This window comes from Halichoerus grypus, chromosome 2 (genome assembly GCF_964656455.1).
Source record: "Halichoerus grypus chromosome 2, mHalGry1.hap1.1, whole genome shotgun sequence".
In the NCBI taxonomy this organism is placed as follows: domain Eukaryota; kingdom Metazoa; phylum Chordata; class Mammalia; order Carnivora; family Phocidae; genus Halichoerus; species Halichoerus grypus.
The window spans coordinates 107,852,398-107,878,005 of record NC_135713.1 but is presented as its reverse complement, the minus strand read 5'-3'; the positions used below and the strand labels follow the sequence as shown (position 1 = coordinate 107,878,005).

Sequence of the window (25,608 nt, the reverse complement as noted above, 5' to 3'; positions counted from 1 at the left end):
TAAACTCACAACAGAGTTAATATTCCTTCAGAGAAAACTTTTTTTAAAAAAAGAAAGAAATTAAAATAAACTAGTACTTATAGAGGAAGAATATTCTCCAGAGAGAAAAGACATGCAGTTTGTAATTTCATGCACTTAAATAATGCAGTGCAAACCACTCTCATTAGGAGTCCATTTTAAGCCTACCAGCTTGAACAGCCAAAAGGGAATAATTACAATGAAACCCTGTCCTTGTCTCCTTACTGAGAGTTTCACAAACTTTGCCAGGGATATCTCGAGAGATTCTTCCTTCCACCACTCTCCTTTTTGTTACCATTTTATGTAAAAGCAATGCACTGACATGAAAACTTGATTTTCCCTTTCGGTTCCTCCCTGTTAACTTTTACTACTGATTTTACAATGGAAGTTCTGAAAAACTCAAAGCACTACCCATACATTATTTTCTAGAGTGGTAAAGCCTTATAATGAATGCATTAATGGCTGTGTACCTGTTGGGGTTCTGGGTTGCAAACAACAGAAATCAATACTGATGAACTTTAGCAGGAAAAGAAATTCATCAAAAGAATATAGGATAGAAGTCAGAATGGACAGGGAGCTTGAAGAACCGGACGTGAGTTGGATCCAGGGCGGTAATGAGCTGCCAGGATGCAACCACACCATCAGTCTGCGCGGGACCCTGCTGCTCACCACCAGCTGGACACGTACACTGCTGGTCGCGCTGTCAGCAGCCACAACCACCATACCACTGACTTTTCCCATCAGTAGTGCCCCAAGTCACGGTGGGTCTAAGCCATGAAGTAACAGACTGACCACACCGAGGTCTAACTGCCAGAGAGCTGTGTACTGGGAATATCCGTCCCCTGTAGCTTCCCTGTGGGAGGGCAGGCCCTCTCTCTTACCTACTCCGAGATTCTGCCCAAACAGAAGGGTGCTGGATACTGGCCAGCCCAACCAGTTTTCTATTGCGGGATCTTCTTTGAGTTCTCATCCCTTTGTCTTTCCCCAGGGTTACATTCCCAAGCAATGGAGTGACAGTAATAAAAGTTAAAAACAAAACAAAACAAAACAAAGAGCGTACAGAGCACAGGTCTTGTTGCAATGTCTGGCTAAATGAGTATAATAAACCTAGTGTCTTAGTCCATTCAGGCTGTTATAACAAAATACCATAAACTGGGTGACTTATAAAGAATAGAAATTTATTTTCACAATCCTGGAGTCTGGGAAGTCCAAGATCAAGGCTTGGCATATTTGTTGTCTTCTGAGAGCCTATGTCCCACACCACAGATGGCTTTCTCACTATGTCCAGTCGAAGGGGTGAGGGATCTCTCTGGAGCCTCTTTTAAAAGAGCACTAATTCCATTCATGAAGGCTCTACCTTCATGACCTAATCACCTCCACAAAGACCCCACATCCTAATACCATCCCCTTGGGGGTTAGGATTTCAAAATATGAATTTGAGGTGTAGGGCACAAACATTTAGACCACAGCACCTAGGCTCACTTACAAAGAAGGTGGAAAGAACTAAAACCAAAATACTCTCCTGCCCTAGTGCTATACAATTTGGGGTCAAAGCTTAAGTGCCTGCTTTAGTGCTAAACAAATACTGGGACCAGATAAAAATAACTTAGGTACTTGCTCTGGGGAATGCTTTTTCCTGGAAAGACTGTAAAACAAAGAAAATAGCTTATTTATCAAAATTAACAGTTTGCTCATCAGAGCTTGCTTTAAGACCCTCACTTTACTTCAAGACTCCATTAATCCAAAACTATTAGGTCTTTATTTATTTTTTAAAAGATTTTATTTATTTGAGAGAGAGAGAGAGCATGTACAGGGTAGGGGGAAGAAGGGGAGGGATAAAGGGAGAGGGAGAGAATCTTCAAAGAGACTCCTCACTGAGTGCAGAGCCCAAATCGGGGCTCCATCCCATGACCCTGAGATCATGAACAGAGCTGAAACCAAGAGTTGGATACTTAACTGACTGAGCCACCCAGGCCCCCCAAGCTATTAGGTCTTTAAATCAGGTGCAGTCCCAACTATCTTTCCACCTAGCAAGACCAGGCTCTAAGACTCTACAAATATTCTTTCTTTACTTTCCCCTTCTGAAATATTTCTAAGTTTAAAGGTAGTGTTCCTTATTCCAAGGAGACTAATCTTAGTTTTGCTTAATCAATAGATTCTGCTGGTGATCTTTCTGGGGACCTGCCTGCAAACGGAGACACAGTTACACAAAATGATCAAGAGATCCCTGGAAGGCCCCAGTATCCCTCCTCCACATATTTGCCAAAAACACCTATTGAATTATATGTGAGAAACAAAATACCAAGAATTTTATTTTTATCTATTCATAAATATACTCTCAGCACCTAAAATAGTATCTATTATATACTAAAGACTCAATAAATATTTGGACAAATGAAACTGCAAATAATCATGAGTGCAATTTTTAATGTAGTTTTACTTAATAGATAAATACATTTTTTAAGAGAAATCAAGATGAGAGAAAAAATGACCACAATCCTGTTGTTCCAAAAAATTTAATTACTTTCATATTACCTTCCCATCCTTAGCCACATGCAGGCATCTATTTTGCAGTGCTGTAACTTTAACACAAATGTACTCGTATATTTTGCTTTTCTTCCCAAAAGGCCCCAAGCGCTTCCACGGTACAATATAGTTATCATAATGATCATCTTAATGACGAGATAATGGTCCATGAATGTGAATTTTCATTACCATCCATTCACTGTTTTTGCCAACTGCAAAGAATGACTTTCACTTACAAAGCAGTTTTATAAAAACACTAAATAAACCAAAAATCATTAGCCCTCACTTCAGATTTTTCAGTGGATACTGAATAGAACATACCAGAAGTTATAAACCAAAATGAGACAATGTGGGTTCTGGTCTTTATTTGTTACAGTTATCCTCTGAAAATCAATTAACTTTCATATTTCTTCTTTAGACAAATGGAACCCTCTCTGCTTGGGTCTCTGTGCACTATAATACTCTTTGCTAAGGCATTTTGTAAGTATGATACATTCCACAGTTGCTAAATTCTAGTCACAAACACTATTTCAGAGGGTGAGGATAAAAACAAAGAGAGGAAATGGCCTTCACAAGGTCACAGGAAAGAACAAAAATCAAAATTGTGTTTGCAGAGGCACCATATCAAGATTTTTCAGGTCTTAACCATGCAACTTTATCAAACAGATTTAATATCAGCATGAACACAGTCCGCTAGAAGATGAAATCTGAAAATAATATGTAATATCCAAGTTAAGGGAAAAAACATAGACACATGTCTTTCTGGTGTTTCATTTCACATTAGTAGTCCAATTTATTGAAGAAAGTTTTCTACAAATAGTATTTGTCCACATCAAATTCAATTTCACTCTAGATTTCACTGCTACAATTAGCAGCATGGTGACCTGGAATAATGCTTGAATCCCAGAAATAGTATTTAAGAATATTTAAGAAAGCAGTATTGTTTAAGACAATGATCATTTCTAATAAAGGAAATTCTCAAAAGAAAAACCCAAATGCTAATTCAAAATACCTAAATTGTTATTATAACTGGCAAAATAGAGTTAAATATAAAAAACCCAATTGTTTAAAATAGAATAATACTCTGACTGAAAAGATAATGCACATTAAAAAAAATCAGATCCTTCACCATATTCCACAGCCTATAATAAATCTAGGACACAGATGAATAACTTGAAAGATGCAAAATTCCCCAAACACCACAAGCTGCTGCTGTTTCCAAAAGATGAAAGTCCTGAGAAGCAGAGAATGCCATCGTGAACCTGCTTATTTGGAGCAGAACAACCCCCATGGCCTTTCTAGAAGACTTCATAACTATCGTACACTTCCCCTTCCCTGAATCTGTCTGTCAAAGGACAGTTGGGCCGATTCTTGAAAACGTTTTGGAATTCAGCTATAATAATCACACCTCAGAGAAACACCTGAGATAGAAATTCTTCCTCTCCTCTGTGTTCTTGCAGTTCACTATCCTCACATTGCTCTATGATTTCTCTCCCCTGTTCAAACCCCCACTCTTGTTCTTCCCAAATTTTTCGATTTTTCTAGAAATCTCTTTCCATGGTAAACAGACTTCCATTCATCCTTAGCCTCACTACTGAACAGGCAACCCACATACTGCCGTCCTTCAAACGTGGTTCTTCACTGAGGACGTCACTTCCCTTCAGGGCAACCAGAGGGGAGGCTGCTCTTGTTCTTGGTGGGTGCCCTGTGCCTCTCCCTAAGATGAGTTTTGCGCTCTCCTGGTTATTCGCATTAACTTACTGATTGTTACTCCCCCACTCTCTTGCGAAGCCCTCTTTTGACATCCATGCCAATCAACTCTGCTTCATCAATGACTTCTGCTAGTGTCCCTGGTCACTGTGTCCTATTTTTTGAAAAGGGTCCACAATTTTAGCACCCTGACATTGTGAGTCTTGCTGTTTGACCTCAGTGTCCATGTGGAAGAGTCACCTCATGACTAAATCTCTCAGTTCCTCAACTACGCCTTGCCCACTGCAACACACTCTTCCTTAGCATCCCCCACATCTTGAAAACATCTTAAATGACCCCCAATACTTAACTTCAAACACGTCCTCCAAATATAACTTCCTAACCTTTCAGCCTGTTCAGTCATTCTAATCTCACCTGTTTGCCATCACAGAGGCCTCTAAAGACCCTGAACTCTCTCTATATCTGTACCTTCTTATATTCACTCATTTCCATACACAGCTTAGCTACCACACAATTCATTATTTCTTTCACTCTCTTGCAAATACCCTCAATTCCCTTTCCCTATGTTTCTTACACTGCATCCCCACTTTGCAATTTTGGATCAAACAGCTATTTGCCTTGGTGGTGCTTACACCTTGGATGCTCAGCACTATTAGAGAACATTCCAAACACTCACATGTTGGTTACAAGAAAAATTAATGGTAATGATTATGAACTGTACCTTCAATATGACTCACTGATCGAAAGTTTTAGTTATCCAAATGCAAACACTGTTCCCTTTTGTCCCCAGACTGTGTCCCTACTGTTCTCCCTGCTGGGTACCATCTCCTTTTAGGTCTCAGCTAAAGTGTCAGTCCCTCACAGGCCTGCATTAGTTTGCCCCCCGCCCACCATGATATCCCATATTACTCTGCATGTCCTCAGTCATATTTGTACTTTATATCTAACCAACAGGACTGTAGTTGCCTGTTTTCTTGTTTGATGCCCTACTGGTTCTAAACTCCAGGAAGGAAGAGACTAGAATGGCCTTGTTGAGTCTTCCATCTCCAGTTCATAGCTCGGTATATAGCAAATAAGAGACACTAACTATTTACTGGATAAATGTACAAGTGAATGCATAAATACTTGACTAATACATGATTGTATAGATGAATATATTCATCAATATAACTTGTAGTTATTCTTTTATATTAACAAAATTTAACTCGATTCTGCAAAATGTGTGGGAAAATAAGGCTTAAAGAAATAGTTAATTTGAATTAAATCATATTAGGTATGTGTATGTATGTGTGTGTGTATGCGTGTTTATTATGACATTTAGCATTAATGGCAATTTTTTTAGGAATTACATTGGAATAAGAGTCAAAATACCTTGAAACAGAATCCATCTGGAAATGTGGACAAAGGTCTTACCTATCCCAGACTCCAAGCTACCAACTTTAATTTAAAGGGTGCTAATCCATTAAAACCAATACATTATCCAGATAGGTTACATAAATGACATCAAACAACCTAACAAAATGGCATGCTACTTTGATTGAATTCCACAGATTTGGAATAGCTGTAATAATGCTTGGCTCAAGGCACCTGGGTGGCTCAGGGGTTAAGCGTCTGCCTTCCGCTCAAGTCATGATCCCAGGGTCCTGGGATCGAGCCCCGCGTCGGGCTCCCTGCTCTGCGGGAAGCCTGCTTCTCCCTCTCCCACTCCCCCTGCTTGTGTCCCCTCTCTCGCTGTGTCTCTCTCTGTCAAATAAATAAATAAAATCTTTAAAAAAATGCCTGGCTCTATCTACTTTCTTTTGAGTGGATAGAAGACTCTAAACAAATGAGATAAATAAGTATGATAAATGATACCGAAGTCCCAAAATGTTAGAAAAAATTCTAAACCAACTAGCCAGGATTTTCAGCAAAACCAAACCAACCCAAAGAAAACAAACAACAACAACATCAGAAATACAGGAGATCATATATTTTTCCTATGGTTTGTTTTCTATAGTTTTATTTTCGTGAAAACTCTTTGCCCTTTTTAGCGCTCATTTGGGGGGGGGGATTTTTATATTTTCATCCTTTCCTAAATTTCAGCTGAACACATTTTTCTTGTTCTGCATTTCTCAAAGTAATACACTGCAGTCAATATTAAGTTTGAATCAGTATATACATTATGCAATATATGCATATAATTAAATGAAAGCCACTCAAGGTGCTTTTGCCTACTTTCTTTTTCATGAACACAATACTGCAAGTCAGAAGAACATAACTTTTAAAGAATTATAAACTCTCCCTAAACACTTCAGTGATGAGTAACTTTGGGTTATATAAGAATAGTCAAGCAGGGGAGTGTTTATGGAAAACAAGCTATGTGAGGAGCTGAAAATTATGAATCCTGGACAAAAATAAAGTGCCTTTATTCAGCTCTGTACTTCACAGGCCGTAGTATTATGGTCTTCAATCAACTTTTAATAGCAAAATAAATGCTTCACTGGGCTCATTATTGGGAAATATGGGATTCCCAACCAATCTATACTATTAAACAAAATTGGCATAAGAAAGGTTTGGAAGCAGGGACCACATGCTCTGAGGAGGTAAATGCAAAGTCACCACTCTCTTTAGTGTTTTTAAGAACACAAGAGCCTGGTGACATAAAAACTTTGACTACAACAGTAAACCCTCCCCTGGTACATGTTACTTTACTGACATACAGGTACAGAGTCAAATACTGTAGTGTAGTAACAGTATATTTGCAGTATCCTTAATTAGAATGCCCGAAATCATTACAAGAATGAAAAGGCACTACAGTAGTCTGAAAGGGAAATTGGAGTTTGATAATTATCTTATGCTTTTGTAAATTTAGGGCATGACAAATATCATAAAACATTCAGAGATTCTATGATGTAGGAGGAAAAACAGCCAGTGTTATTTAGCTGTTTATTTTAGGTTAGATCCAAGAATTGCTACTGGTTCTGGAAAAAAAGATGTTGTTCTTCAAGATACTATATATTAAAGATACAGTGTTCCATCAGTCCACAAGTCTAATTTTAATCTTGAAAATCACCAATTTCAAAGCAAAAATAAAACTAGATTTAATTAAATAGACTAAACACTTTAGAAACAAAAGGCTTGCAATGCTTTATGGGTATCCTGGGAAGTTTTGACAAACACTATGCCAATAAACTGCATTTAAATAAGTCAAAGACAAAGGAATACAGTTTCTTTCTCACAGTATCTTCAAGATTGCTGTAAGCATTACTTCCCAATTTCTTTGCAGTCATTACTTTTAACCCCAAATCCTGCTCAAGAAAACTGTATTTCTAAGGAATATTTCAAAATCACAATCATATGTGCCCAATTTTCAATTTGGAAAGTTTTGCCTATAGATCTTCCACATAACTTTCAACAAGAACTTACCAGATAAATCTCTCAAAAACTGTACACGTATCCAATATGAAGGTGCAAGTCTTGTGGGTACACTATGAAACACAACCCTTTGGCTTCATAAGTCCTTAGATCCAAAATATTCCAAATACGGAATGCCCGCTGTTAATGCCTTTTTTAAAAATTTATTTATTTGACAGAGAGAGACATAGCAAGAGAGGGAACACAAGCAGGGGGAGTGGGAGAGGGAGGAGCAGGCTTCCCGCGGATGTGGGGTTTGATCCCAGGACCCTGGCAGGCGCTTAACAACTAAGCCACCCAGGCGCCCTGTTAATGTCTTTTTAAGACCAAATATCAAAGATCAGGTATGTCTGCTTTAACTAAGTTTCTGTTCTTCTTACTTTACTTTGTTTGGATTTTGACTCAGTAACAAAACATACAAAATTACATTTTTTATCTTCCCTCTAATGTACTGTGTGTACTCAAGAACACTAGATGATGGGTAGTTCATCAGAAAATCAATGTTTAACTGGCATCTGAAATAGCTCCTCTGTGCATGGCACATAACTCATGGAAATATTTCTGGAAGATCCTTGTAAAATGAAACCTTATCTGACTAATGTAATTCTTCCCCCTGTGTTGGGGAGTTTATTTTATTTTCCAAGAGTGACCATTTCTTCCTTTAAATTCTGTTCATTTTCTTTTCCTTTTCTTTCCCTCCCTTTTTCTTTTTTTTTTCTTTCTTCCTATTCTCCACTCACCCATATCCCCACATATACATCCATCCAGAGGTGTGTCAACATGTCACAAGGGAACAACTTGCTCTTTGGCTCTCATTTTATTATAGCTGATGCAGCAGTGAAACACAGCTAGAGAGATTTAGCATTACCTCTCCTTACTAGGTCTCTGCTCCCTTAACTTCCTACCTCTGTGCAGGGAGCAATCTCCACATGTGTGGAAAGCTAAACCTCCTCAGAGCATCTGGGGGCACATGAACCAGCCTGGGAAAGCAAGCCAGGATCAGAGGTGCAGCCAGCAAAAGCTCCTAATTCCTCTTGAGGATTCTGGCCGGACAAATACATAGAAGTCAGCAAGAGTTGTTATAGAGATGAAGCAAGGAAGAAGAAGTAAAGAGGACCTCCACTCTTATCTCAAACATAATTGAACAGTACTTGAAAGCATGGCATGTCTGTGGACAAATATCAAGAGCAAAATATAGACTTACGGTTTTCTTATTGGAAACTATAAATTCAAAACAACAAACATGATCTGTTCTGATATTTTCCCAAAAAAGCGTAGAAGTAGCAGTAGGTGATGTTATTATATAATAAGTACTTACTAAGTATTTTAACCTCACAACAAACCTGTAAGGTAGGTACTCCCATTATTCCTATTTTGCCCTTGAAAAATTAGAAACTTGGAGTAGTTAAGTAACTTTTCCAAGGCCACAGCACTAGTAAGTAGTGAGGCAGGCTGCAAATTCAATCTTAACCACTTACTACTGGGCTGTGGGCCACCACAAACATACTGTCATTTCATTCTCAACATTTCTTTGTCTGCCTCCTTAGTGCCTGGATGTCCCATTTGCTAGCATTCAATATTCAAGGGACAACTGTCCTCGTCTTTAAGTAAAACTGCCCTGCAGGTTAAGTGTCATTCTTGTCACATGCTTTCCCTTTATCAGGCTGTGTCCGTTTCCCCCTTCCATTTTCTTCTCCACCTTACATACTTATCTCTTTTCCTGTTCACTGTTTTTTCCCTTCATTTGCTTATTCTCCTCCCTCCCCCCTTATTCCACTGTCATCTCGCTTATCCTCACCTCCTTGACATCCCACTGTTATACTTTTCCCTACACACACACACACACACACACGCACACATTTCACAGGTCCTTAATGTTACCACCATCACAAACAAACAGAAAGTAAAAACGGAAGCCATGTTCAAGAGAAAATATTTATTTTACAATGCATATATCTAACAAAGGACTTAGAATATATATCCAAAATATATAAAGAGCCCCCAGAAGCCAATAAGTAAAAGAAAAACTGGATAAATTTTTTAAATGGGCATAGCATAAAATAAGATACCCATATCTTCAATAAATATATTAGAAGGTAAACAATATCACTACTCATTGGGGTAATATAAATTAAAACCATAGTAAGATACCACTACACATTCACCAGAATGGATAAAATGAAAAAGACTGAGAATACCAAGTGTCAGTGAGGATGCAGAGCAAATGGAACTCCCACACATTGCTGCTGGAAGGGTAAAATAGTACATCACTTTGGAAAATTGTTGGGTGGTAACAAAAAATAAACATATATTTACCTATGACTCAGAAATTCCACTCCTAAGAATATACCCAAGAGAAATATTTGCATATGTCCACAAAAAGACTTATATACAAAAAGTACACAGCAACATTATTCATAATAGCTCCATAAAAGAAACATCTCAAATGGCCATGGATAAGAGAGCATGGAAAAATAAATTATGGTATATTCATAAAGTGGAATAGTGCACTACAATAAAAAAAGAACTACTGATACATACACCAACATGGATAAACATAAAAAAAAATTATGTTTTGATAGAAGCCAAACACAAAGAGCACATACCATACAATCCCATTTATATGATACCCAAGAAGGGGCCAAACTAATCTTAGTGATAGGAGTTAGGAAACTGCAAGGTTGCTACATGGGTCTATAAATATATGTAAAAATTTATCACGTTGTATACTTAAGATTTGCGTATTTTACTGCCTGTAAATTGTCCCTTAATAAAAAAGTTTTTAAAAAAGTAAGTGGAGAGAAACTATTTAAGGAAAATATGAAAAGCTATGACATTCCAAATTACTTCTTTACCAAGTTCACAGCATCTCAAGCCCATTAAAAGATGTCCCTCTTGTATTATGCTAAGCGAAATAAGTCAATCAGAGAAAGACATGTATCATATGATCTCACTGATATGAGGAATTCTTTTTTTTTTTTTTTAAGATTTTATTTATTTATTTGACAGAGAGAGAGAGAGAGAGAGAGAGAGGGAACACAAGCAGGGGGAGTGGGAGAGGGAGAAGCAGGCTTCCCGCTGAGCAGGGAGCCTGATGCGGGGCTCGATCCCAGGACCCTGGGATCACGACCTGAGCAGAAGGCAGACGCTTAACCCCTGAGCCACCCAGGCGCCCCTGATATGAGGAATTCTTAATCTCAGGAAACAAACTGAGGGTTGCTGGAGCGGTGGGGGGTGGGAGGGATGGGGTGGCTGGGTGATAGACATTGGGGAGAATATGTGCTATGGTGAGTGCTGTGAATTGTGTAAGACTGATGAACCACAGACCTGTACCTCTGAAACAAATAATACATTATGTGTTAAAAAAAAAAAAAAAAGAAAAAGAAGATAATAGGAAGGGAAAAATGAAGGGGGGAAATCGGAGGGGGAGACGAACCATGAGAGACTATGGACTCTTGAGAAACAAACTGAGGGTTCTAGAGGGGAGGGGGAGGTAGGAGGATGGGTTAGCCTGGTGATGGGTATTAAAGAGGGCACGTACTGCATGGAGCACTGGGTGTTATACGCAAACAATGAATCATGGAACACTACATCAAAAACTAATGATGTAATGTATGGTGATTAACATAACATAATTTAAAAAAAAAAGATGTCCCTCTTACTTCAGTGAGAGTCAACATATAGCTATGAAGCCTGAGTGACCATACCCCATATGGAAAGCTAACTGGTAGATACATTCAAGGTTTTCAGCATCTCAGATCTTACAATTCTGTTTCGTCATCCTTAAAAGTTTCTAAAGATTGCTAAATCACAACTCATACAAGCTAACACCTCAAGCATACTCAAAAAAGTTGTTAAATGGCATACATTTGGACACATTCATATTGCCTGGTCAAAAAACCCCAAAGTAGAATTGTGGAACTGTTAATTTAAAAAAGCCCTCTTGAACTCAATCTCTTGACCCAGGCACTTCATGAGGAAGCTAATAGCGCCATCCATAACGCTCAAGAAACTAGTTACTCCGAGGGCTGTATCTTTCTAAAGGGGTGGCATAAGCCTCTTAGACTCACTGTGTGATATAAGACAGAGCAAGTGTCTGGTGTACTGATACACCAGAAGAAAGAGCAAAAAGTAATGATGTTAAGGAAGTAAGGAAAAGAAATCCAAAGGACATAAAAAGCCTCCTTTCCCATCAAAGATTTATAGTTACCAATGTCTCAGTGTCAACTGACAGTGGGGTCTGGGGGCATACTCACCTTTAACAATGGGGTACTGAGACAACCAAGCTAAAATAATCTCAATTCCCCAATAGCCCTTTCTGTGAAGGAATTGGGGGTTTCGGTTAACTGAAGTGGCTACAGAATGTAACCCCTAACTTTACCTTGTGCTTCCCTTCCAAAGCTTAGGTATTCCAGAAAAGTATATATCTGATTTTTATATTTCTCAAATACTCAATTCACAAATAATTTTTGCTTCAGAAGGTAATAACTATCCTTTAATACATTCCTAGTCTTTGTTTCTTGTTGGCCACTCTTGTCCATGGAATCTCCTGGCTGCCTTCAGGTACAGACAAGTTACCCTGGTTTTATTTCTCTCAAAGACAAATTCTTTCCTCCAAAATCCTGAGTATTTTACAAATGGTAAGCACAATTCCGCTTATACTTGATTCTTAGATTCTTCTTAAGAAGGAAACAAACTTTGAACCAACAGAAGTGCTACCATACAGACAATTCTGAATCTCTAAGTTCTTTGGCACTTAGAGACTATTTGTTTTTAGCAACACATTCAAATTTAATTAAATCAGTTTGGCTTTTACCTGAGATTTTTAATTATGCACATTGCCAACTATATAGAGATATATTAGATATACTGCATCATTTTCTTTTAACAGCAGATGATATAACATAAGGTTTGAATAAGAAATCATGGTTAGCCACCAATTTTTTTGAGATACCAAAGGTTAATTGAACATATCACAGGCTTAAATTAGTTTAATTTTAATTACAAATATAATCCCTTCTTACTCAAATGTAGAAAAAGCAAGATAATGATACTAAGATATATCTGCTGTGCAGAACAGAGTTAACATCAGGCCTGTGACTATTATCTTTAGAAAAGCTTGTTTGAAAGGTTGGCCCTAGAAACTTGGATTTCAGGAGGGTGCCCACCATTCCCTGAATGGTAAGGATGGTTCACTGTGCCTGAACTGGTTCTGCCAAAAAATGTGGTTTGTGCTGAATGACTGCTTTCCTTCTGGGAATCTGAAATTTAGGCACATACTAGCTAGAGGGTGCCTAAGTGACCAGCTCCCAGTAAAAATTCTGGGCACTGAGTCTTATTTTTTATTTTGTGGCTTTTTTTTTCTTTATTGTGCTAAGAACACTTAGCGTGAGATCTACCCTAGTGACAAATTTTTAAGCACACATAACAGTATTGTTCTCCATAGGCAGGATATTGTACAGCAGATCTCTAGAGCTGATTCATTTTGCACAGCTGAAACTATATACCCATTGAATAGCAATTTCCCATTTCCCCTACCCCAGTTCCCTGCAAGCCCCCTTCTACTGTGTCTAGGAGTTTCACTATTTTAGATTCCTCATATAAGCACCGAGTCTTTCATAAATTTCTCTGCCAGAAGGCTTCTACACATTTCACATGTGCTGTCACATCTCATTTCTAGAGGAATTAAGTGCATCCTGTCTGACTCCACTGGGACTGGAGACTGGAAGCTTGTGTCTGGTTTCCTCTAGATTTTGCCCTATGTGCCTTTTTCTTTTCTGATTTTGCTTTGTATTCTTTTGCTGTAATAAATCTCAGCCATGAATATGACTATCTGCTGAGTACTGGAAGCTCATCTAGCAAACCATGGAAACTAGGGGTGGTCTTGGTGACCCCTGACACCCCTGATATCTGGGAATCCTGCCCTCTACACAGATGAACAGTAGTGGTATTGATCCCAATGGGAGGGGAAATCAGTTTTTTGAGATAGTATTTTTCAAAGAATGTTCAGGTCAAGCTGCCATACAAAATTCCCAAAGGCTTTAGTGTGTTTGATGAATAGGTATACACTCTTCTTTATATACATGATTCATTAAAAACCAAAACCAATATGAAAAACAACCAAACAAATATTTCCTCTTTCCATTGATTCAAAGAAAGAATTTGCTATATTCTTATTTACCTAGTAGTAATTTCTTTATACCTTTTAATAACACAGGCCCTTTGAACTGGTCTGTAACAATTCAAACAACTAAATTCAGTATCTTAGAGGACAGTTATTAGCAAAATTTCTCCTGATCACAACTTTTCTAACAACTTTTAAGAAAATCCAGAAGTACCTTCTCAAAATGGGGAAGAATCACATTTGCCAAATAACAAATGGCTTTGTTCTTGTAATCTTAGGAAACGCTCTAGAGGCTTTCCAAGTATGGGCCAATGGCTTCCTCCTTTCTTTTCTATTCAAGCTTCTTAAAAACGCAGCTGAACAAAAGAGCAAATAAGGGGTGTGCCCATTTTCCATACTTTCTTTCACAATGTTTTACCTGGTGACATTGCTCTTAGAGAATAAAAACTCTATTGGTAAAGAGCAGAGAAAGAACAAAAACACAAGTACTTTGCAAAGATGGAGATATGTTATTGCATCATAGAGACAGTGACTACATGTGATCCTTCCATATGTACTAATGCTAAATAAAAGCACCTCATGCTGGGAACTGAAACAGTATTCTAGTAACACCTCAAAGTGTCAAAGGCCGAATTACTAGACTCATGAATATAAATGCGTATTTCCTTTGATTCTAATTACAGGACAATCTATTCTTGATCCCAAATTTGTTTTACATGAATGAACACTGCCTACCGTTTCCAGATATGTATGCCTATGTGGTAATTTGTCCATTAGTTCTCATTTGTTAAGGATTTTTTATTAAATCACATATGACCAATATTAATTTTCTAAGTCCAAGTCCCCTTTCCTAGATGCTTATGATCATTTACCAATACCTTTTCAATTCCTCCGTGTAAAACAGTTTGACTAAAACAGCTTCCCCTGCAGAGATAGAGACATTACCTGAGGGAAAATGACCCTTCTTTCTTCTGGCTCTAGAAATCCCATTTTTCCCCCCACTCAAATCAAGCAATGAGCCACAAAATCTCAAAAGACCAAAGATAACAATCACCATCCAAAATACAAAATGGGAAAACATCGCCCAAAGGCACTCACCCACTGGAGTCTGCAGAAGTGATAGCAATCAGTGGTAGAATCTTCAGGGGAAGGCTGGTTGGTCTTGGAATGTTCTCTGATTCACTTTTCAAGTCTGCTTGTTCCAACTGTCTGAAGGCAAGAGGGGGAAGCTGAACATTGCGGCAAGAAAGTCTCCGTACAAGATAGGGTTCCATTCCTCGGAAAGGGTCTTCCTCTTCATTACTGGAATGCAGTGTTTCCTCAGAGGCCTAAGGCAAGAGTTGAAGAAAGTACAGTTCTCAATGAAAGTCCCAGCATTGAACAATACATGATAGCTCTATACTTCTGGAGAAAGAAATTAAGGGAAAAGTATACATGAAAAATGCTAACTATGAAGAAACAACACTAAGAGAACAATATTTGGTGACAAGATTAGAATAACTGAAATCTATATTTATTTTTAAAACAGTAAATTTGTTCACCAGTATATTTAGATATGGCTCAGTTGTTACAGTCAACTGACATCTCCAATAATTTTAGAATTTATGAGCTTTGTGCATGAATTCTGTAAAATCAAGGGCAAGTCAAAATATTTTTCTGCCTTCTATAAAATGACTTACAGAAAATTCACACATATATCTTGACATATGACGTATCTATACCTACATGCCTATGAAAAGCTAGGGAGAAAATGAGTCCTATTCTTTTTCTCCATACTTAGGACCATACTTGTAACACATTTTCATATGGTTTGTGTTACTTGGATGAATATTCTTTGCAAACTTTTATCGTAAGACTTTGTGAGGGGAATTTAACAAAAAAGGACATGAAAAGAAAACTGGGTACCCAGTAGAATTATGTTAAAATCATAGCTGAATTTTGCAAATTAGATCTTTATTATCCACATGCAAGGCAAATCAAGTCTAGAATAAAGTAGAAAATTTAATATTTTGATGTTAGTTGGAAAAAACATACTGTTACATGAGCAATTATTATTTCCCAGTGGTTGGGAAGTCTACTCTAACAATGTTTATTATATCCATGTCCTCAGAATGATAGAGTCACCAAATGTTACCAGGTAACATGCTGGGTTTTAGTCTTTGTGTTGCCACTTAGCTGTGCTCTTAGAGTGCTGCTTCATCTCCCTGAGTTTTCTATTTCTTTATTAGAAACATAATAAACTGCATTGCTCATTACCTTCAATGTGATAAACAATCATAAATAACAATTTTGTTTCCTTCTGAACTTTAAAGGTAAAGAAACTAGTCAAGGGAGGCAAAGTACTTTTCCCAAAATTAACCTGTCCATTATAACTTAAAAACTGACTTTGGGGAGCCCATACCTAGCTTAGAATTTCTATTGTATTCCTTATTATACTACTATCTTTGGACAAGTAAGGTTGGTTCTTCATTTGAACATTTAGGATAATAATTTTTACCTCACAAGGTTATTGTCTGGAACAGAGATATGAAGTATTTAAAGTACCAATATCTGGCACAGTTTGTACTCAACAAAATGGCAGCTACTATTATTATAATCCAGGTTAATTTCCTTTATATTTTCACAGAACTATGCTGCCTTTGATACTTCATTCATCTATATCAATTCCACATAGAAAATTTGTCTTTTTCTGGCTTATATCTTGAAAAATGTTAAAGGATATGCAGTGGTGTACTCTATTCAGCTTTTCATTTTATTATCTAATTTTATGGATAAATAGAATAAAATAAGGGCACCAAAAAGGTAAAGAAGATGTCTAAGCTAAAGTCAAAGTTCATTTATTTCAAATCCTAGATACGAAGATCCAGATTCTGAAAATCTGCGCTCTGAGGAATCTTCTTGATTTGTAAAACATTAACAATAATAGCTGCAAAAAGGAGTCAATCCTACCATATGACCCAGCAATTGCACTACTGGGTATTTGCCCCAAAGATACTAATGTAGTGATCCGAAGGGGTACATGCACCCCAATGTTTATAGCAGTAAAAAAAAAAAAAAAAAAAGGAGCCAATCCTGACATTTGCAACAACATGGATGGACCTCGAGAGCATTATGCTGAGTTACACAAGTCAGAAAAAACAAATTCTGTATGATCTCACTTATATGTAGTACCTAAGACAGAAAAAAAAAAAAAAAAAACCTCACAGAAGAAAGAGATCCAATTTGTGGTTACCAGAAGTGGGGGTACAGGAGGGAGGGGAAACTGAATGAAAGTGGTCAAAAGGAACAAACTTCCCATTATAAGATAAATACATACTAGGGATAGAATGTACCACATGATAACTTCAGTTATCACTGCCATATGATATATATGAAAGTTGTTAAGAGAATAAATCCTAAGAGTTCTCATCATGAGGAAATTTTTTTTTCTTTTTCCATGCAGTATCTATCTGAGATGATGAATATTAACTAAATTTATTGTGGTAATGATTTCGCATTTGTAAGTCAAATCACAGTGCTGTTACACTTTAAACTTACATACTGCTCTATGTCAATTACATCTCAACAAATCTGAGAAAAATTTTAATAATAATAATGACTAATATCTGTTGAGTCCTTATTAAATGGTGCTTTGTTTTACATATACCAACTCGCAAATTTTACTGAAATCCTCTGAGTTAGATGCTGTTATTTCTCCCATTTTACACACAGAGAAAGAGAAACCTATAAAACAGCAGGCCTGCATAACACAGCCACGTGGTTAGCAGGGTAACCCTTCCAGTTTGCCTGGGACTTTCTGGTCTTAGCACTGCAAGTTCCAAGTCTGGGGAAATCGCCAGACCCAAACCAGGATGGCCAATTACCCTTCAGTCAAGATCCAAAACCAAATCTCTTTTAGTTAAAGGTGGAGCTAAGAACAACTGTGTTTTACTACTTCTAACAAGTATAGTAAGGCAGGGTGCAGATTACTAGAAGAGAACAATTACTAATTGACCAAAATTTAATAAGCTTCACATTTTCATTGAAATAACAACAGCAGCAACAACAACAACAGAACTGAGATCAGGACAGTCTTACATAAACACTGAAAATTAATAATAATCCTTGTTGATTAAATCAGGAGATAGAGTTTCTAGGATAATTACTTTTGTGATGTTAAGGGGTCATTGAACCTTTCTGGGCTTTAGTTTCCTTAGATATAAAATTGAGAGGTTGTACAAAATGAACCGTAAGACCACTTTCAGTTTTGAATACTCTGATTTTATAATAGCCAATGGCAAAATCAATGTGTAGAGAGAAGGCAAGCACACAAAATAAAAAGAAAAGGTAATAAATGTAACATTCTTGGCCTTTAGATTGAGAAAGTGAGCCTCTACGTGTTAGTGAAGTTCTGTGTCTTCATCTAAGGACATAAGTGCAAAATGAACCCACATTCTGGGATTGCTAACAGGTCATAATTTGCCTTATACATTTCTCAAGAGCAGTTAATGACTGAAGTGTATAGATACCCTTCTTCGGGATGAATATGGAAAAGAACAAAGGATGAGTCTAGCAGAGCTGAACACTGAATGTAACTGGCCAAAGCTAATATATTTTTGTAAGTGCTAAGCTGCCCACTCTGACAGTAGCATTGCTACTGCAAAAATGCTTTATATAACCCAGGCTATCTGATGAAAGACTCAATGTTTGTGACATTCTCTTTTAGATAAAACCACCTCGAGAGGTAACCTCTTTTGAGAGAACAACCTCTATTAAAAATAAAGCGTAGGGGCACCTGGGTGGCTCAGTCATTAAGCGCGTCTGCCTTTGGCTCAGGTCATGATCCCAGGGTCCTGGGATCGAGCCCCGCGTCGGGCTCCCTGCTCTGCGGGAAGCCTGCTTCTCCCTCTCCCACTCCCCCTGCTTGTGTTCCCTCTCTCGTGTGTCTCTCTCTGTCAAATAAATAAATAAAATCTTTAAAAAAAAATAAAGTGTAGTATTTTTATCTTGACAATAAAAATGATAAAACAGTATATCCTAACATTTCCATTCAAAAAACAGTATGACAAATGGCTCTTTAAAAATTCCAGATCAATGTGTATCGATACTTCAAAAATAAATAGAACAACTGTATCTGGTAGAAGGCAGGAGGTTAAATGGCCTTATTTTGGAAAGAAATGTAAAACTGACCACTAGGACACATATATCTTATTGCTGGAAAATGGCATTTTTGCAAAGGTTGGAGGGATAAGATAGTATTTATATTATCTCTAAGCCATTATTTCTCAAAATGTGATGCCCAAACTCCCTGCATGATAATAACAGATGGTGCTTGCTAAAATTCAGACTCCCAGGCCTTATTCCAGAACTGCCTAATCAGAATCTCTCTGACTAGGGCCTAGAAGTCTGAATAAGTCCCCAGGATGATTCCTATGCATACTAATATTTGGGAACTAATGGTTTTGACATTTTAGACATAGTCCAATAACACTGGCAAAGATCCAAGTACAAAGATGTTCATCCCATCTTATTTATAATAACCAATAACTGGAAGTAATCTAATTGTTGTATTGAGGGATTGGCTTAATAAATTTTGATTTATCATATTATGAAATACTATGAGGTTGTTAATGCAGAAGGATATGTGATTACGTTTATGATATAACATCGACTAAGAAAAACAGATTACAAAATGATCTTATTTTTGTAAAACTCTGCTAAAACAAACCAAAATGAAAAATCAACATATTATATTCATAGAAAAATTCTGAAAGAATATATCCCAATTATCTAAAATGTCTTTTTCTGAGTGATGGCATTGGTGGTGATTTTCATATTTTTATTACTTGTTCACAAGTAATGTATTACTTGGGGATTAAAAAGTACAGTGAGAGTCTCAATAATAAAATGAAACAACATTCATCTTGTTATTAATGGGACTCATAAATACCACTTAATCTGCTTTAAGATATACAACATCAAAAGAGACAAAATACTAACATGTTTGAATGAGTTTAATGAAAACCTGTTAACTTGTAATAAAATGAAATTCTCTTTGGCAATTAAATCATTTGTTTGGAACAGCTGACCGAAAAAAATAACTTTGAGACAATTCTTTTTACTGTTAGGACAAATATGTCTCTGAAAGTCGTACCTAAAGAAAATAATTCCACAATAATAACACTTAAAATGAATGAGTGAGCATTAAATATGTTGTCACCATTATCATTGTTATTATTTTCCTTTCTGTTTTCTTCAGCTTCTATGAAGGGTATTTAATTAATTTCTTTGTTCTCTTTTTTTTTCCATCCCAAAGTAGATATCAAATCAGTTTACAAGGCCCTAAGAATAGGGACATATACATAACTGTGTTAAATAAATTGCCATGGTTGCTGATAATCTCATAGTTTTTGATATTTTTTTCTTACGTGTATATATAAATAACGTTTTCTATAGAGAAATTATCTTAAAATGTGGTAGAAGGCACACTGTAGGGGAGAATGTTTCTGGGCACACAGCTACATCACATTTCCAGACTCTGTTGCAGGTAGTTGTAGACATTATCAATGGTGTTACATTACATGCAATGGATTACAAGCCACCTTCCCATCTGGCCCATAAAAACTGTAAATACAACCCTTCCTTCCTCTCACCCTCTGTAACCCCCTGCCTTACACTGAAGATCGTGGAGACAAAAAAATGGAAGGGGTCAGGGTTCCCAAATCACTCTTCAGAGGAGAACCCCTCGACAATCAAAAACACTTAATTTGGGCTACATGAGCCACAAATAATTTTTCATTCTGGGAAGCCACTAAAATTTGGGGTTTCCTTATTACAGCTAGTGCTATATTACATATAATCACATCTCTATGAGTTCAAGTTACCTTAATCATGACATCATTCTTTCCTAGTTAATTCCTCAATTAAGGACTGATTAAGTATCTACTAACTTCCAGGACTGTGTAGGGTGCTGGAAACACAGATGAATGAGGCGCTTCCTTTCCCTGAAGTGTTTACAGTCATGTGGGGACAAAGATAAATAGATAATAGCCAGTAGAATGAGAGCTGTAACCAAGAACTTAGGGCCCTTTGGGAGTACACCCAGGGTGACACTTTTGTGAGAGAAAGGGGCTGCTGGTAAAAGTGACATGGCCAGTGTAGAAAAGCCGGACTTTCTGCGGCCAACTGAGATCTATGATTCTGTCTGCTTGTCCAATCAGTTGTGTTCAGCCTCACACCTGGATCCGCGACCGTCTCTTCCATCTAAGCAATGCTCTAGGATACTATCCTCCTAGCGTGTCTCTTCTCGTCTGACACACTGCTGGTTCGAGACCTCGGGAGCCTCCTGGGTGACTCTGAACCTGGCACCCGCACGTGGCGGGGCAGGCAGGCCCCCAGGTGGGCAGGGGGCAGCCGGGACGCAGCCAGGGAACTTACACACCAGGCGGGTCCTGGGCACCGCCAGCCGCCCCGTGGTCTGGAGTGGACGCAGACGCCTCCCCTGCGCTCAGACACCCCGAAGTCTCCACAGCACATGGCTCCCTCGAGGCTGCGCCCCGGAAACAAGCTCCTGCTGCGGAAATGGTGAGCGGAAGGGACACTCCAAGGACTGGGCGGGGCCGAGGGGCCTCTGAGTGCCCGGATCCAGCTGGGGGTCGGCCGGAGGTCATGACCTCTCCGTGACCTCTGCGGACACTGCACCCCTGCGGCGGCTCTTACAACCGCCCACACCCCACCTTCTACAATGAGCCCGGAGCAGTCAGCAAGGGGTTCCCCTATCAGGGAGTCGGCTCGTGTGAGGGCTGCAGGGTGCATTGGAGGCAGGTCCACAGCAGCAATATAGGCGCGTGACAGACAAGACCCACATCAAGATAATGGTTCCCAAAATAAGTAAGTTTTTCTGCCCAGAGTCCCATGCTCTTAACCACTGATTTATTAAGTCCCACAGACTGGGAGTCCGACCACAGGGCATTCACTTGTGCCCTCACGTGATTTAATAAAGATGATACATTAGCAGACTCATCAGATATACACACATATTTTGTTTGGATAATGGCACAGGTAGTAATAATGTCCATTCTATTTCAGAGGACAGCTTTGGTCATTAGCGTTCAGTGTTCAGTAAAATCAGGCTTTGCCAACCATCACTTAAAGCTTGTTGAGGGAATTTAACAAAGGCTTCTATGTGTCCTATAACATTTTGCAGGCCAATGGAGGGAACAAAGACGGCAGCTAAATGATCATAGTGGTGGAAAACAGAATGTGCCTGGAGGAAACAGAGGTCGGTAATTTTTGTTACTGCGGAGTGGATTCTCCCCTGTGGCCAAAGAAAACCCAGGGTGCAGAAGCCCAACCACTAAGGTGGAAGCCACAAAGATTGTGCCATACAACCACTGGGTCCCATTGAGGGCTATCCAGAAATACCCAGAAGGCATGACCAGTCAGTGCCAAACCAGTTAGTGCCAAAGCAGTCACTATCCTTTCATGTGACAGAGTGACTATGCAGCTTTGGTAATATCCATCCCATATCCCTGGTACAACTGGGTTCATTCCATTTAGAGTGATATTTCGCTTCCCAACAAAGGGGTGCCTGAGTACTTAAATGTTCACAACCCAGGGTGAGCCAAATGAACCCATCCCACATTTGAGCATAGTCATCCATGGCTTTTGGGTTTTGGGTTTTTTTTTTAAAGATTTATTTATTTTTTTTATTTGAGAGAGAGGTGGGGGGAGGGGCAGAAGGATAAGGAGAGAGAAATTTAAGCAGACTCCACACTGAGTGCTGTGCCCAACACAGGGCTCAACCCCTCGACACTGAGATCATGACCTGAACCAAAACCAGGAGTCAGCCACTTAACTAACTTCACCACCCAAGTGCCCCTAGCCATCCATGGCTTTGATGGTGGTATTTTTAAGACCCTTCTGGTCAACAGTTTGTTGGGCTGCCTGTGCAGCCCACTTATTGATAGTGTGTGCCACAGCCCAGGTCTCTGGATCAGTATTAGTAGTAGCAGAAGAATTAAGAGTAAGAGCACGAGGTCGTTATTCCTTAATATACTGCTTTAAGGCCCTCTAATCCCCTCTCTGGAGTGGTGATACCCACTATGGCAATCCCGACAAGCTAGAGAGTGGCAGCTGCCCACTTACCAAAAGTTGCATTGATTCCTTTGCCGAGCACACAAGTGGGCCTGTTGTAGAAAGCTATCTCCATCAAAGCACCCATCTTGTGACCTGACACCGGAAGAACAGTACAAGTCCAGGGTTGAAAAGACAGATCTTTAGTAGGAAACTGTATGGGAAAATACCCACCTTGTATAAGAATTACACCTGTGCCCTGATCATTAGGTGTCAATGTGGCTGCAGCTTCAAGAGTTTGACATGGTTGTGTTTACCATGCCAGGAGAAGGCAGCGCTGTCAGATGAGAAGAGACAGACTAGCAGCAGGATGTACCAACCCAGGATTTCCATCTTTTTCTGCCTTTAAATGGTGTGTGTTCCATTCCAAGTACAGTGTGTCTCAAGAGGTTCACCTTGTAGCAGGACAGTGGGGTCCCAGTTGAGTTTACGTAGCTCCTCCTCACCCAAAGATGCAAAGTAACCCACCCATCCTGGTAGGACATCCCATTACAAATTTCAATAGAATACACCTTTCCCAGGGCACCTGGGTGGCTCAGTTGGTTAAGTGACTGCCTTCGGCTCAGGTCATGATCCTGGAGTCCCAGGATCGAGTCCTGCATCGGGCTCCCTGCTCAGCGGGGAGTCTGCTTCTCCCTCTGACCCTCCCCCCTCTCATGCTCTCTCTCTATCTCATTCTCTCTCAAATAAATAAATAAAATCTTTAAAAAAAAAAAAGAAAAAAAGAACACACCTTTCCCAGGTGTGATGGGGCTTGGTGTCCTCAGCAGCATAGCTTGCCGCTGATCCTCGGTGAGTCAGGGCAATGGCTGTCTCCCACAACGTTTACAGCCTTAGGTGTCTCCATAAGACTCCCCAGTCAGGCAGATGGGGCAATAGGCCACAGTGATTGATCATTCAAATGTTTTAAAGCCTGAGACAGTACTTTAATCCACCCAGCCAAAGTGGTTTTACCTGTTAGTAATTTAATTTCTGCTTTAGTATTCCATTATTTCTTTCTACGGACTCTGCTACTTGGGGGTTGAGCCTCCATTCAGTATCATGTTTCACGTCATGACCTTGGAAATGTGACTCCTGATCACTACCTATTTGGTGAGGGTATCCATGAGTTTCTCTAATCCCCTATTAGTGGCAGCCTGGTTTGCACAGCAATGGGGGCTAGCTTGGGTTAGGCTAAACACAGTGTCCACACAAACCAAGGCAGATTTAGAACCTTCACTTGGAGGAAGGGGCCGGTCTAATCAATTTGCCAATCCCTCACTGAATGGGAACTTCTATGGATGGCTCCAGACTCCTTTGGCAGTTGCCTAAGGCATTATTTAGAACATACAGGATGTGCTGTTACCGCATTAACCAAGTTGCTAGATTCCAAAGGTCATCTGACATCCTTGGCAATAGGCAATCCCACCAGGTGCTACAGTGGCTGCCCTTCCTCTGACCCAATCAGCTGTATCTACTAAAGGGTCAGGGGCTAAAGTTTGTACTCTGAGCTAGGGCATCAGTTTCCTGAATGCCAGGGGTTGTCATTTCCTTGAGCCATAAAGGTAAAGACGGGGAAGACTACCTCAGGCTCCTGTAGAAGAGCCCAAATGTCTTCCATCTTACCTGACCCTACAAGGGCTTATTTATGATCACCTACTTCTGGGCTTCCCATTGTCCATGCCATAGGGTTAATCCCTTTATAACAGCCCCACGGTTTGTGCAGAGGGTTAATGGCCAGGGATCATGAGTGATAACCAGCCAAACTGCTATTCCTTTAGCCCACTGGCTGCTGGACTTGTTCCTGTTTCCATCCAGATGGTGTCAGTGTTGGGCTGAAGAGTGACGGCAGTCCATGTGGGTGGGGTGTCCATCTGTATACCAGGCATTAGCAGGAATTTCCCCCACTCCCTCTTCATGGGCCACCACAAGGATAGGGATGGAGGCATTCGGAGAACGTATACACTCCACCGGGCCTAGTAGCACCCATATATCTAGAAACAGTGGGCTAGCGGACTGGGTGTCCCTCTGTTGCAATTTGCAAGGGGTGGGACATGTTCTCCACCCACCCCTTGAGAAGAAGGGGAGTTCTTACTGTGATAGGCTGTTCCTTCATAAGAAGCTCAACCTGGAAGAGTACTGTATATGCTCCTAGGAACTGTTGCTCTATGGAGGTACATCTGGTTTCTGTTCCCTTCAGAGCTGGGACCAAAATCCTAGGGACACTCTCTCCTCCTATTATCTCTGCCATAGTGCCCAACACATACCTTCTGGAGTCACAGACATATCAAATTCAAATGGTAGCCCTGCTTGCTTGGGAGATGCCCAGAGCTTTAAGCTGCTTCATTAGTGCTTTTGTCTTCTCAAAGGCAGCTTGGTGCTCTGATCCCCAGTCTCATAGGTGCCGTTTTTTTTTACCAGGCAGTCTAAGGAACAGAAGTACTATGCCAGGTGGGAAATAAAAGTCCTCCAAAACCCCAAAATCCATACAAAATCTTGTACCTTTTTCAGGTTCTTAGGAGTAGGATAGGCTCATATCTTGTTAATCACAGCTTCTGGGACAATGCATGACTTATCCAACAATACAGTTCCCAAAAACTTTACAGCAATTCCTGGGCCTTAAATTTTCTGTGGGTTCACCACTCATCCTCTCCTTGAAGATGTTCCAGCAAAATCTACAGAATGTCCTACAGCAGAGGCGAGTCTTCACATCTTAACATGATATCATAATCCGTGTAATGGAT

General features: G+C 39.4%; 1 protein-coding gene across 4 annotated transcripts in view; it reads right to left on the bottom strand.

Moving 5' to 3' along the window:
* Positions 1–25,608, bottom strand: part of PDE4D (phosphodiesterase 4D) — a 1,430,886-nt gene that overhangs the window by 924,620 nt on the left and 480,658 nt on the right. For all 4 annotated transcript variants that reach the window (XM_078067299.1, XM_078067293.1, XM_078067294.1 and 1 more), the window contains exon 3: positions 14,870–15,099. In XM_078067299.1, coding sequence (XP_077923425.1) covers positions 14,870–15,099 — 230 coding nt within the window. The remainder of the gene's footprint in view (positions 1–14,869; positions 15,100–25,608) is intronic.